Source organism: Diabrotica undecimpunctata, chromosome 10, assembly GCF_040954645.1.
Source record: "Diabrotica undecimpunctata isolate CICGRU chromosome 10, icDiaUnde3, whole genome shotgun sequence".
Lineage (NCBI taxonomy): Eukaryota > Metazoa > Arthropoda > Insecta > Coleoptera > Chrysomelidae > Diabrotica > Diabrotica undecimpunctata.
The window spans coordinates 14842929-14858366 of record NC_092812.1 but is presented as its reverse complement, the minus strand read 5'-3'; the positions used below and the strand labels follow the sequence as shown (position 1 = coordinate 14858366).

General features: G+C 36.2%; 1 protein-coding gene across 8 annotated transcripts in view; it reads right to left on the bottom strand.

The window, feature by feature from the left end:
* Positions 1 to 9417: 9417 nt before the first annotated feature.
* Positions 9418 to 15438, bottom strand: part of LOC140452382 (trithorax group protein osa-like) — a 283394-nt gene continuing 277373 nt past the window's right edge. For 7 of the 8 annotated variants that reach the window (XM_072546590.1, XM_072546596.1, XM_072546593.1 and 4 more), the window contains one exon: positions 9418 to 11092. In XM_072546590.1, the coding sequence (XP_072402691.1) occupies positions 10322 to 11092 (771 nt within the window). In that variant the 3' untranslated portion in view covers positions 9418 to 10321. The remainder of the gene's footprint in view (positions 11093 to 15438) is intronic. The other variant, XM_072546591.1, reaches the window with a different exon arrangement.

The window sequence follows — 15438 nt, the reverse complement described above, 5'->3', positions numbered from 1 at the left end:
CACGGTCGGCGTTGGAAATTTGCATGAGAGTAAATCTGTGAAACCATTACATATGTAAGATAATGAAGAGAGAGACAGAAGATATATTTTCTCTCTCTTCCTCTCTCGAGAATAAAAATGTTCCTTTTGTATATATATTTAATATTATATATTATATAATATTGTATATACAATATTATATATAATATATGTATTAATATTATTATTTATGTGATATGTTTTGTATTATTTAAAATTAAACGTTTATAATTATTTTAGGCTTTTGTATTTTCAAAATAATCACTGTTTTACCGAGAACTGTCCATTTTGAAATCCGTTAGTGTCATGTCTAATTGGCAAATCCTTTACGTGTTTGGTTCATACGCTGGTGGTTGTGAGTTCGAATCCCAATTATGAATTTTCTTTTTTATTTTTGAAATATTTAAAAACCTCACGTTAATCTTATTAAATATATGTAATATACGCAAAAAACATAAATTTTAAAATAAAATGAAAATTTACAACATAATCCGAGTTGTTGGTTTTTTATTTTTATGTTCGTAAAGTAACTTATAAATGTATATTGGCAGTTTTAAATACTTATGAATATTACATTTTAATTTATATTGTATTATTATATTGAATTATGTTGCAGTGTATGTATTGTATTGTAATTTTTATATTAATCAAAAACAAAATAAACAATGAATTTTACTGCAGAGTATGTGTAAATTTTTTTTGCATTCAACTCCTTTTATACATATATAAAAATAAAAATATATATTTTCATTAAAATATTGATACAATCCTTCATTTACTATACTCCTATTACAGGTCAAATGTTTATATACAGCAAACGATGCACCATATACCTATATAACTAATTATTTTTCTCTTTCTGCTCTCTCTTACCTATAGCATTACATATGTAATGATTGTGCAGATTGACTCCTATATAAATTTTTAACGGCGAACGCGTGTATAGAAGTATAACTTCTACCGGCAGTCCCACTGGACTACCACACCCGTTTTTTTTTTCTTTTTTTTTAGTTGTTTAACATTACCGTGCACAAACAAACGTTGAGCTTGCTTTGTAAGTTTCCAATACTGCTTGTTAATATCTTCTCGTCTCGCTTCATTTATCACTTCTGAATACTTCAGCTTGCAGGTGTTTTTCTTACAGGATTTTTTTATTTTGTGGTTACTAGCGACAGATAATTTCTGCGTTTTTCTTTCGGCAGCTGCTTTTATTTTTTGTTCTCTTTCTAACTGTTCCCTTTTTGGTGTACATCTTAGCTTGATTGTTTTCAGCAATGTCTATGGAAGAAGTGACCATGTAGTCGACCATAGACTTCACTAATTGATAAACAGACGCAATATTCGACTAAACTTTCATTATCAGACATAGCTAGAGTGTGGGACAGGCACTCGCCATTTTCATCACTGATACAGCCTTCTTCTGCAGACGAGGACTCGCTACAAAAATCGTCTAGCTTTGGATCGTAGTCGGGATCATTAATAAATTTTTTGGCATTTGCAAGCTTTTTATTTTTTATCTTAATTGTCTATCTAAGACAAGATTAACCATTTGACGGCCACGACTGTTGGAAGCGTTGGTGGTCATACTAAAATAAAACAAAGCAATACTTTATACACTGTTAATAGGTTACTAAATAACTATTAACTAACCTAACTACTGTAATCATGAGTCAATTTCATCAACACTTAGAAGTGCTAAAACAGGAGTACATAATGTAGCTTGTTCCTGAATTAATCAGTAATGCAATCATTTACGGATTATATTATTAAAGTGTTTAAGCGAGTTTTGTATGTTGGAGATTTTGTAGTTAAATTTATAGTAAGTTCCAGCTCCAGCACAGCAAATGTAATGAAAATAAAAACGGAACTAAATATAAGAGGCACATAAAACCGTCCTGGAGGTACTATTATCTGGCACAATAAATAATGATTAATTGGGTACTTACTTCGAGGTACAAATCAAATTCTCTACACTAAAAACTGACATTACCGGAAACAAACACTTTTGATTTTTAGGTTATGTTGTTTTAAGGTGCAATGCGGAATATGTCCTATCTGTCACTTAAGACGTAGGACAACAAACATCAATTCAGAACAGTTATTTAATGATAGGACAGCTCAACTTTAAAAGGAAAATAAAGAAAGTTTTTCGCTACCACCCAGTACCGTTAGGACCAAAACTGCGATTTTGTCAGTTAGGACCCTTCAGCTTCAGCAGGGCAGTGTATATTGGTACACTCCTACTTATCACTTTCTTCTAATAATTACCTTGGGTAATTTCGATAGTACGTACTGTTACGTACATATTATGCAACCACATGTCATTGTTTTGCAAACGAAAATCTATAAGCGTTTTTGATACTCTCGGATAAACAAGAATAACGGTTTATTCCTTTTGTTTGACCTTAAACCAATAGAAAATTTTTCTATTTGGTATTCTTCTTCTTCTTAGTCGTTGACCTGATGCAGGTATCGTGATATCATGAAGCTATTAGCTAAATTTCCCAATGTTCCTCCACGTTTTTTTATCTTCTGCCATTCTAGCACATTCTGACAATGTATTTAACAATGCAATTTAGTATTAGCAATCAGTAAATAGTCGATATACAAGGGTGGCCATTAATCAGCTAGCAAATTTGGCAAAAACAAATTTTTGAAAAATAAAACACATTTACGAAACTTTGGCTTTATTTCCTTATAGAGCAAAAATATGTATTTATAGTAAGTGTTCATCATGTTCACCATTCATCACAATACACTTCAAACAACGTTTTTCGATTGAATTAATAATGGGAGCAAGCAATGTTTAAGATCTTCGACGTTTTTGTACGTACGCCAAAAATTCTGTTCTTAAGCATGTCCCAGCTTGAAAAATATATAGGAGTAATTTCTAACGACATTAGATACCGCGGTTCGTTTCCACATCTACAGATCCATGCTGGTTTTGGAAAGCGCCAAATTTCAGACCAAAATACGCAGAGACACCGTCCTGCTGCTAATTTGTTTCGTCCTTGCCATTAACCTTGAATTGTGCTTCGTCACATCACAAGATTTGTCTCTCGAAATAATGGTCGGCTGCTCTCATGATTAGGTACCTGCGGTTCAGCTCCTGCAGTAAATGGGGACGGTAAAAGTGCAAACCGATATCTTTTATAATCCTACCGGTCCTTTCAAACTTTTTGGCTGAATCCACCATGTAATTGCGATTCGAGAAACGTGCATTAGGCCATCTTTCTGTAAAACCTCGTGAGTTATGCCCAGTTGGCCGTGTTGCTTATGCTGAACGCGGAAGAAAGCAGTGGAATCCGCGCATGCGTCGTTTTATCATTGTAACACTTATTTGGTGTTACTAGATATACTTAACACTAGAAAGTCGAATTAGCCAATTTGGCCCCTGTTGCAATTTGAAGTTATTGTAGTTTTTTTTATTTAAGGCAATAATTTCATATTTTATGACTTTTAATATTTTGATACAAAACCATATTTAACACAAAAAAATATTTACTAAATTTATTAAATGGTTTTTCTAACAAACCTACCATAGAAGTCTGAATGGCCAAACTCGCCCTCTGTCAATTATTATAGTTTTCTCGGAAATTCGACGATTCCTTCTTTTAACTTCCAGTCGGCTGGGTAAAATTATATTTATGTACGTTTAGATGGTGGTCTTTTGTTACATCGTGTTTGTTCCTCGAAAGTTTTTTGTTTATCGTGCGCTTTATCAGATTCTGCTGATTCTCGTTTATGGAATATTGAAACATTTGTTCATTTGTGAAAAATTCAAGATGACTTGTAAAGATGTCTCGACGTGGACTATAAAAACTTGAAGCTCTTGAAGAAATACGAAAAATAGATGTTTGGGGAGGCTAATCTAAATTTGAAAAAAATAATGAGATGATGAAGAATACGTACCACTACAAAATATTGATTTAAGTGACTGATGTTTCAGGTCAGTTAGAAAGTTTGATTGTACAAGAGTCATAAATTTATCTAAACACAATTTCTACTTCTCAACAACACGATTCAGCAAATATTATTGTGTATCAAAGTGCATCTAAGCCAAGTCGCAAGAGAAAAAGAGGTCAACAAGCATAAATATTTTAATCGGAGACAGCGAAAAATCGAAAGACATGGAACAAAATGGTTATTGCTTCTGGATCTGGACAGTATCTGTCAAGATTATGATTTTCAGTTTCTTCATATTTATTGAATGTTTACTGTCATTATAGGACGCCGCGCTCAGCACAATATTTGTCGAGAGAAATCACGTTCTACTTCATATGCAAAAAGGAATGTAAAGAATAATTGTGTTGAAGTGTTTGGCATTTTATAATTAACGAGAGCATGTTGCGCCATATACTAAAATGCACTATAGCAGAAGCACATCGATGTTTGATAAATGACACATGGACTGTAACTTTGGAAGAACTGGGGGTTGTGCTTACTATTATGTCCGCAAGAGGAGTCTACGGCACCAAAAATTTCTCAACAGCTTGTGGTCCACAGTATGGGGTCCTCAGTTTTTTAGGCAAACTATGCCACGAGATAGATTCAAGGATAATATAAAATATCTCAGACTTGATGTAAAGCAAACGAGATCTGAACGATTGAAAATCGACAAATTTGCTTTAGTCTCTGTGGTTTGGAATGGATTTATAGAAAGTAGTGGTGCATGTTACATACCGGGAATGAACCTCACCAGGAACGAACAACTACTGTATTCTAAAGCCAGGTGTCCCTTCACACAGTACATGTCAAATAAGCAGCATAAGTTTGGCATACAATTTTGGCTTTTAGCTTGCGTGAAATCAAAATATAGTGTAAATGGTTACCGTTATACTGTTACTGATCATCTATGCAATAAAGATGCAAGTGAAATACGCGTGAAAATAGAGGTATGTTACCCACATATTCCAGAGCGAAGAAAAAATAACACTTAGTGCATACCAAGAGTCACAAAAATGTGCTTTTGTTGAGCTCGTTACATTAATCAGTGGATGTTGCTGTCGATAAAAAAATTTCCTGAAACAGTAAGTTTTTATAATCAAACCAAATATGGAGTTGATGTAGGGACCAAATGACGCGTCTTTACTTTATACTAGAAAATTTGCTTCAACACGATGGTCTATGCACGTGTTTTATAACATTCTTGACTTAGGAGCAATAAATGCATGGATTATTTATAAGGTAACTGGAAATAAGTTTATTCTTCAGCTGTGTGAAGAATTACTGGCTCCATAACTTGCCTTTCGAAATCTGGTAGGTACTAAACTCAGCAACACCGGTTCTACCAAAAACTAGCATTGTTACTATCCAAAAACGAAACAAATGTCAGTTGAAAATGTGAGGCAAATGCCAAAAACTGCAAACTGTATGGTGTTCAAAATGAACAATAAAACTAAAAATCAGATTCTATCGTCACATTATCCCTTCGGGCTTTCTAGGTAGGTAATTGCTAAGTCTTTCTAGTGTTAAAGGTGTAATTCTTAGCTTCCAACTCTTTAATGAAATCTACATCAAATTAGCAGTCAATTGTTTCATTAAAACACTAAGAATAAGCTCCGTTCTCGAGAATCTTCCTTAGAAAGCACATACTTTCAAGACATGGACATTTTCTATCAGTCTAAACACAACAACCTAAAATGATTGGACAGCACAATTTCTAATCTGAACAACTTCTTCCCGTTTCAAATATTCATTTTACTTTCGAGATGAATAGCTGAGGTTTTCGTCCACCTGATCTTATCAAGACTATTTTGCATGGTTGAGGTTATAAAACTATACAGGAATTACAGATTCTGGAAAGCCAATTGACTTTGCAAGAATGATTGTTTCAACAACTCGACCTAATGTAATTTAATCTAATAAACCATAATATAATCCAATAAAACAAAACAGTCTGTAACGATATGCATCTCCTAGGTACCATCAGCGCTCCCTACACACGCATTCCTACCACAAGTTATATTATATAAAATAAATAAAAATAAAAATTTATATTAGTATAAAAGAGCAGCCGCCGCAAGAGAGAGTTGAGTTCCGCTAGAGTACTGATCTAGTGGGAACTTCACCAGGCCTCTGGGTATTGACTGGAGGCAACCTGTCCGGAGTTCGGTCAGAGTATTAATCTGCTAGAGTAGGCGTCTGCTAGAGTATTGATCTAGTAGCAGTTCCGTACCCGGTCTTGGAGTATTGATCTGAGACAGACCTATTACCTCCTGTGAGCGAATACTGATTGGTCTCCGTCCGTTCCTTTCCTTCCCGTCTGTGTGTATTAACACACCGTAATTGCCGTTTAGATTCTGTCATTAACTGTATTTTATTTTTCGCAGATATTAAATTGGGTCATTTCGCCGTCGATGTCGTCGTCGCCAGGATTGAAGTTTTAATTTTTATTGTATATATTACCTAAGATCTAATTTTATTTTGTTATTTATTTAGTTCAAATATATTTTTATTTAATTTAAACCTGTGTTTTACTGATGGGTCTGCTGTCTAAAAAAACTACCCATCGCGTCATAGGAATGTTTAAAAGACGTTATTTATGCGCCATATTTTGATATTTTGCTGGTCCGTATTTTATTACTTTAATATTTCACAATGAAAATTTCTTGGAATGTAACTGACCGTTCCCTTTAAGAGAAAGTTCAATTTCACTAAAGTAAAATGGGAAAAATTCGCTGAAGCATTAGATCAAGAAGTTTCCCAGCTAGAACCGTGCTCTGATTCATACGATAAATTTGTACAAATCGTAAAACAAGTATCACGAAAATATATCCATAGAGGTTGCCGAACAGAATATATAGCGGGGCTAAATGAAGAATCTAAACCCCTACTTAAAAGATACGAGCAGCTATATGATCCCTTTTCGGAAGCAACAATACAGACCGGAGAGGAAGTGCTACATACGATATCCTCCAACAGAACGGACAGGTGGTGCAAGCTGGTCACGAGTCTAGATATGAAACAAAACAGCAAACGCGCTTGGAAATTAATTCGGAATCTTGGCAACAATCCTGCCGAATCCGACAAAAGTCAAACCCGATCAGATAGCCCATCGTCTCCTGACAAATGGTAAGACGACATCAAGGAAGAAAAAAGTGAGAGTATATCGACGAAGAAGAGGATGTTCTAGGTACCTCCTTTTGTCTGGAGGAGATGAGAGGTGCGATTCACCAAATGAAAGATAATAAAGCGGCTGGCGTAGATGATATACGAACAGAACAAATAAAGCACTTTGGACCAAAAACCCTAGAGTGGCTCGTAAAAATGATGAACTGTTGCGTCCGTACATTCCAAATCCCCAAAATCTGGAGAAAGGCTAGAGTGCAGCCCTCTTAAAACCAGGAAAGGATCCGGTGGATACAAAGAGTTTTAGACCTGTCCCTCTGTTGTGTCACCTTTTCAAGCCGTTCGAAAGAATGATACTAAACCGGATCGCTGAATATGTGGACACTAAAATTATCCCTGAACAAGCAGGGTTTAGACCCGGAAAATGCTGCTGCAGTCAAACTCTTAATCTCACCCAACATATCGAAGATGGGTTTGAACGGAAAGAAACAACAGGAGTAGCGTTCATAGACCTGACTGCCGCCTATGACACAGATAACCATCAACGGCTACCGGTAAAACTCTACGAAATTTCAAAGGATTTCCGACTAGCAAGGTTAATGAAATGTCTTCTCCAGAATAGATGCTTCTACGTAACGCTCCAGTCCAAGAACAGTCGGTGGAGGGATCAAAAAAATGGACTCCCACAGGGAAGTGTACTCGCGCCATTGCTATACAACATTTACACCAACGACCAACCCAAAAACCAACAAACAAAACAGTTTATTTACGCGGATAATACAGCTGTGGCAGCTCAGTGAAGTACCTTCAATGAAAGTCAGTAAAACTGACATATGCCCTAGAAGACTTAGCACTATACTATGACGAAAACCATCTGAAACCCAATCCTACAAAAACCCAGGTGTGTGCTTTTCACCTTAGAAACAAGCATGCCCGAAGCACACTGGAGGTGGAATGGCGTGGTCTGGATAGAACTCTGTCTTATTGATATCACTGTCAAGATACCAAGAAAAAAGTAAGCGCCAGAAATAATATCCGCAAACTAACAAACACAAAATGGGGAGCACAACCACACACTCTCCGTACTTCTGCCCTAGCATTATGCTTTTCTGCAGCTGAGTTTAGAGCACCAGTGTGGGATCACGCTAAAAACGTCGATGTTGCGTTAAATGAAACGGTTCGTATAATATCTTGTTGCCTGAAACCGACACCTATCGAAGAGGTCTACCTTATAGTTGGAATCGCTCCACTTGCTATCAGAAGACAGGTCACGTCAGAGATAGAACGAAAGAAGCAGGAGACGGATCGAAGACACCCCTTGTATGACCACCAAGTTCAGCCAAGTAGATTAAGATCTCGGAAAAGCTTTCTGAAAAAATCACGATCCCTTCCCGAAGAGCCGAAGACACGTCGAATACACCTATGGCAAGCGTCAGCTACAACACATTTTGCTCCCTCAGAGGAAATGACCGCTGGACACAATTTGCCGTATTCCACATGGAAAGCGCTAAACAGACTAAAAACTGGCGTTTCACGTTGTGCTAGTAACCTGAAAAAATGGGAATACCGAAGGACGATACCTGCGACTGCGGCCCGGTTCAGAATAGTCACCATCTACTAGCATGCACAGAGATGAGAGAGACCTGCACAGAAGAAGACCTATTCTTAGCAAATGACAGGGCCATCTATGTGGCCAACCATTGGAAACATAAAATTTAAAGCTGTTGGTGTTCCGGACACGGAAAGTAAGTAAGTAAACTGACCATTGATTATTTATAGGCGTTTCTTTTGATATGAAATAGGCTAAATTGAATTCCTATTTTGACAACTACAAAGTGCCATGTTGAATGACCTTTCAATAATAAAAAAAACTACCTATCACACTAAATAAATACTGGAAAATTTTCACTTTTTGTCCTTTAAATAACATATTTATTTTTATTTAATTCGCTAGACGGTTGTTATATGTTCTGATGCTGTCAACAATTGTATAGCTTTTACAATGTTTTATTATAGAAAATATTTTATTATGACCATTCCCTGGAAGACAATATTCTATCAAAACACATCTTTCCTATGCCAGATGAATCTTAGGCATCAGAAAAACCCGATAACATGTTGGTGTTATACAAAAAGCATCGAGCTTCCGAGACTAAGATCGCCCTAATTTTTTTCCTAATTAGACAAAAGTAGGACTGTTATGCAAGTTGAAAAAATGTTAATCAAGTACTGTTCGTACAGTTTCGGCAGTTTCTCCTAATTATCAGCTAGAACTCATAAAGTGAATTTGTTCTGGGAATATAGTGTTGAATTAATTAAAAAAGGTGGTAAAGTATTTAGCATTTACTTAAATTTACAATATGCAATCAATCATACATAAGATGAATTATACCTACAGCCAGAAAAATATCACCACATATTTTAAACTACATTTGAGTTCTAGATCAAGACTGTTATTTTACGATTACAGTCTTTACTTGTTCTTTAACAGAAATCAATGTAACAGCTAAAATGGGATGTATAAAATATTCTAAATATACATAGAAAATTAAAACTTGTATAAAAACACCATTTTCGGTACTTCATTTGTACATTTATTTAATTAATCAGTATCAGACATGTATGTATAAAGCATTCGCACAGTAATACCAAACATGAATGAAGAGAATTGCGTATGTATGTGCAGGAAAACAGAATGGAGATGACACCACCTGCACTGCCTTCGCTTGCACCAGATATTCAGGCCATTCCAGAGCAGTTGGAATCTACTGTTTTCTTCTTTATTTGTTTGTTTATATCAAATAATAAATAACGATAAGTAACATGGATGTATGTTTAACATTTTTCCAGAAAGACATATGTCATAAATTACATACTTATTTAATTTACAAAATGGTACTAACATTTTCCAGAACGACATATGCCCTTATTACAAACTTAATTTACAAAATGGTACAATTAAAGGGTTACACTATGTGAACTGTTTCGCTATCATCATTATTAGAGTTCTGGAATCTCTCGAGCTTTAGTCTTGGTGTCAAAAGTCTCGTCGTTTCATAAACACTCGTACTCGTATTCGCACGCACACTGTCACTTTGTAGTAAAGTTCTTCAGAAAAAATCACACTATACACGGGTGGGTAGTTCGGGTAATTAGGTATGTCTATTCTGTACACCATCAAGGCCGCATAGACAACAGTTCATCTCAGTATCTACAGAGGTAGAGTGGAGGATTAGCTGTGGGATATTTGGTAGAGCACTTTGGCGAGCAATAAAGCTACTTGTTGGTCTAGTATCTGGCTCATTACAAGGGCAAGCAATCTCGGTTCTTGTTGCACCATGAGAGTATGGTTATCTGGATGCCTAGCTAAAAATACTAAAGTGGCGGCAGCTCTTCTTAACATATCCAAACTTGTTCCCATAGAATCAGGATTTTCTCTAAGAGCACTGATCCCATGTGCATTGGCGACATTCATGGCGCTTTGTTCAGCTTGCTCAATAAAAGCAACTAGGAGCGAGACGCACGGTGTTTGTTTGGCGACGACTCGAGCCATTTTGCTATCTGCTGCGGCCAAATAATGCAACAAATTTATAGAGAACTCCCTCAGAACTTGATCTTCAGACTTACATAGATGTTTAGTGAGTACAGCACAAAGTCTTTCTAGCCTTGAAAATGGAGGTGTTGCAATCACCAGATCTACATTACTATTTGTTACACATAACTTGCAAAGGGCTTCTAAAGCTAGTCTCTGTGGAGAAAGCAATGAAGTAGAAGCTACAGAAGCAAAAGGATCTTGACCAGAAGCTGAAGGACATATAGCCCAATGCAGAAGTCCATCTAATAGAGGTCTGGCCACTTCTTCTTCGAATAATGATACATCGATTTGGCCAGCTATATTTGATATTGATACAAGAATATTTTCTCTAATCTGTATGAGGAAGTCCCACCACCATTCGCCTTCTCCTTGTAAACTACTACAGGAATCAGCAAAGTCGGCATCCTCCTGAAACAAAATTACTAATTTACTGCTCTATAATTTAAAAAAACTAGATACAATCTAAGCAAAAACTAGTCAAAATTTTATCAAAAACATTAAAAATCAAACTCGGAGCATCATACATCTTCCCAGCGGACAAGAATCCTACTGATTTATCAATGAGCACCGAAACAAGTTTAAGAGTAAGTTAGAAACAAAGACTTCACCTAACGAACTAAATGATCTCTTCACTAATGTTTCTTGTAACTTGCGGACTCAGATTCAACCCTTCTTCTTCAATCCCTCAGATTTTGATGTCACTCTGTCCAGGGAAGTATTTTCCTCTAATACCCCTCCTTCTTATACTATCAAAGTTATTTGAGAAATGTATGGCAGGAATGATTGTAGAAATGAAGTATTTTGAATCCAAAAATTTGTTAACAAATAGTATGGTTTTTGAAGGGGTCTAAATACAACAAAGGTCATCATGGACCTAATGATGAAGATTCAAGAGGCTTTTGAGCAGAGTTGTTATTTGTACTACATTCTGCGACCTGTGTAAAGCATTTGATTGTGTTTTAAATGAACTGCTTCTCAGAAAATTGAAGAGATATGGGTTTGGGGGTACTAGCATTGCAATGATGTCAATGAAGTCATAGAGGCATTACAACGAGCACAAGTTGCAGAACAACGGTTTGCAGCAAATAAGTTGATTCTAACCTCAATAAAACCCAAACTTTAATTTTTTCAACAAGGCAGCTTCCTTCTGGGGATGCAGACAAACAATAAAAATTTTGGGGTTTTACTTGGATGAAGAACTGTGTTGGAAAGCTCATACAAGGTCCTTTAATGTTAAATTAGGATCTGCAGTTTTTCTTATGGGAAGACTTTCTGAATGTGTATCTCAATCCACTCTAAAACAGGCCTATTTTGCACTATGTCATTCACACATCAGCTATGCAATTTTGGAATGGGGTCACAACAGTGCTGGAGCCAAATATGTCTTTCGCATTCAAAGAAGAGTGCATTAACTCTACTGTTTATTCCAGAGAGTACTGTTTATGTACAACAAAATATAGATTGTCATCAATGACACGAGAATGTACAGCAATATGAAACCAGGAATAAGCATGCCTTAATGATGTATTACACCAGGTTCCAATGAAGCCACCAAATTTAGAATTTAAAAAAAGGATCAATAATCTTCTCATTTTAAACAGAGATGAATTTCTAAATTTTAACTTTCAATGTTTGAAACTAGGTTGTGGAATGTGCCAGGAAAGTTTGTGAACAAAATTCATGGTGTAAAATGAAAACTGCATTTTGCGCATAAGAAAAATGCATTTCCAAAGTGCATTGAAAATGAAAAATTTGTAACTAAGAAAATATCGACAAGAATGTGTTTAATTTTGTTACTGAGAGTTTCCAAAGACGCTGAACACGAATATGATAACGACGCGACGATGGTCCTCGAGCTACCTGGTGTCCAGGCTGGACCTCGTATCATGTAGTATGTTAGTTTCATTCTAAATCTGTCGACAGTCATAAGTCGTAGGTTTTCGATGTCGCTGAATACAAATATGATAACGGCGATGGTCCTCGAGCTAGCTGGGTGCCCAGGGTGGACCTCATCTCCTGGAGTTTTATGTTATTGTTAGTCGAAATCAGTCGAAAGTCATTGCTCGGGGGGTTTTTGAGGTCGATGAATACGAATATTATAACAGCGATGATCTTCGAGCTACCTGGAGTACGAGTGGATGAGTAAATATTTTCCCCTCTGAGGGAGTGAGAGCCATATGGCTAAGTCTGGGAATAATAATGCTGAGCACTGCAAGACACTCAAAATATGATCCAAAAAACAGTGTCTGGATACATTAAAACAAACATCTCCGTTTATTTAGGATGACTAAGGAGATACAAAGTTAGTAACAACCAAAAATGCGACATTGCACTTTTTGAACGTGCTGAGAAGCCGTTCTATTGGAAACTAAATTCTACTGTAGAAAGTATCAATAAGTCTTACCCAATCCAAGAAGGAAGCAGATAAGACGCACAACTGTCAACACTACACTACTACTTCCTATGAACTCTTTGCTACTAAAGAAGTCTCAAATATTATCAAAGAGCTTCATACTTGGAAATCCCCTGGACCAGACTGAGTTCAAAACTTCTAGTTATAGAAGTTCTGGGGTGTTCGTGAGTGCTTGTCAGCATTAATTATGATTTGCAGGAAATTCAGTGGCTAACTAATCCGCATAAAATACTATCATTCTTAAGCCAGGGAACAACTTATTTAATACCAAATGTAACACCAAAATAACAGCCAGGATGCACTCAAGTATTGCCCAGTTATTTGTCTTCCAACTTTGTCTAAATTGGCCACAGCCTGTGTAGCCCAGCGTATCTACTAACACTGTGCTCTAAACAATATGATAGAGACTCAACAGAAAGGATGCGATAAGGGTTCCATTGGCTGAAAAGAACAACTTACCATCGGCTGTCATTTTTAACCAGGGATATACCAAAAAAAAGGAACCTCACTGCGTTCATCGACTATAAGAAAGTGTTTAATTCAGTGCCACATGAATGGCTTATGGATACATTAAGGATTTAGTCAATGGCAATACAGTGACCTTTTAAAAGCATATAATGTCCGATTGGAAGCCTAAACATCACCTCTGGTGAAAACAATATCGAAACTGAAAATATAATAATAGACCAAATTTCATTACTACATTAACTACAAGAACAACACTTATTGATGTACGCCAAGTACAGAAATCTGGAAATACAAATGAGACAATGGAGAATAGAAAGGACCCCGACAGTACCTATTATTCTCTCACTACTAGAGTCATTCTAAAGAACCTCACAGAGAACATAAAACCGCTGGGTCTTAGTGAACATTTTTATATGTCCAAGCAGAAATCGATACTGCTTTAAACATCCAGAAGCATAGGAAAATTTTTGAGAGATACTCCAACGCACCAGGTCACCTAATCCTTTTGATACCGTAGGTATCTGGGACAGTCAAATTTGCCATTAGGGGAGTGTGAGCCGTATGGCTTAAATCTGGATAATTATGAATCTGGATTTGGATTATGAACATTCAAGTCCTACCCAATAATCTAGTAGAAGCTCGTACGATAGCAATTTGTTATTGTCATTGGCGTTAAGATCCGGCAATGTGGTTTAGTATCGGAGAGTCTGGGAGGACTCCACTAAAAAAACGATTGGTAAGAAAAGTGGAATTATTGCGTAGCGATATTGGACAAATGACGGAATATATGCCAGGAGTGTGAAAAGTAAGTAAGAGTAAGAAAAGTAAGCAAATGACCTTAAGAGATAATGCTGAGGACATCGATACATTACAGTACTACATCATTCAAAAAAAAAACACAACATAATTATATGGATATATTAAAGCAAAAACTCGGACATAAACTGTGATCCGTTTATTCAGGTCACATTAAAGATCTGCAGTAATAACCTAAAATGCTATAAAACTCAATTCTATTGTATAAATTGCTAATAAATCATATCCAAACCAGGAAGAAATTCCTGAATTTTGGGAAAATCAATTTTTAATACCAACTACTAAGAGAAATGCTGCGCAGATCGAAGAAACGGGGCACACTTGTCAAGGATACAGTAATCTGTATGAACCTCTCACTACGGGGTCATCTTCATAATATGATCAAAGACTTTCACAACTGCAAATCGTCGGATTCAGACGAAATTTCATCTAAGCCAGACAACTTCTGGCTTTAATGTGGAATGTTCATGAGTGCTGAACAATCAGTTAATCATGCTATCTAATTCGCACGAAATACCACCATTCCTTACTCAAGGAAGAACATATTTAATACCGATAGATGAAAATAATACCCAAGATACAGCCAAGCACCGCACAATTAATTGCCTTTCAACTTAGTATAAATTGGTGATATCCTGTATAGTCCAGCATATCTATGAACACTGTGAGCTTAACAATAGTCTCAACAGAAATGATGTGTTAAAGGTTCCATTGCCTACAAATAATAACTTATAATCAACTCATTTCATCTCTAATTAGAAGTAAAAAAGAAATATTTTTACCACTTATGTTGATTACAAGGAAGCCTTTGATTCAGTCCTTGTAAACAAATTAAGAGTACCTATATCAAGTCCATGACACCAAAGTAGCTTTTTAGAACATAGTGACAGAATGGAAGAATAAAATTTACCTTCTAGTAGCAGGTAGACACCAAATGAAAACCGAACATATATCAATCAACCAGGACCTATTCCAAGAGGAGTTGTTGGTTCGGTCTAGTGATGCACCCGATCGCGATCTCAGCTATTGAATTCCACTTACTGGTCTTAGAATCAAA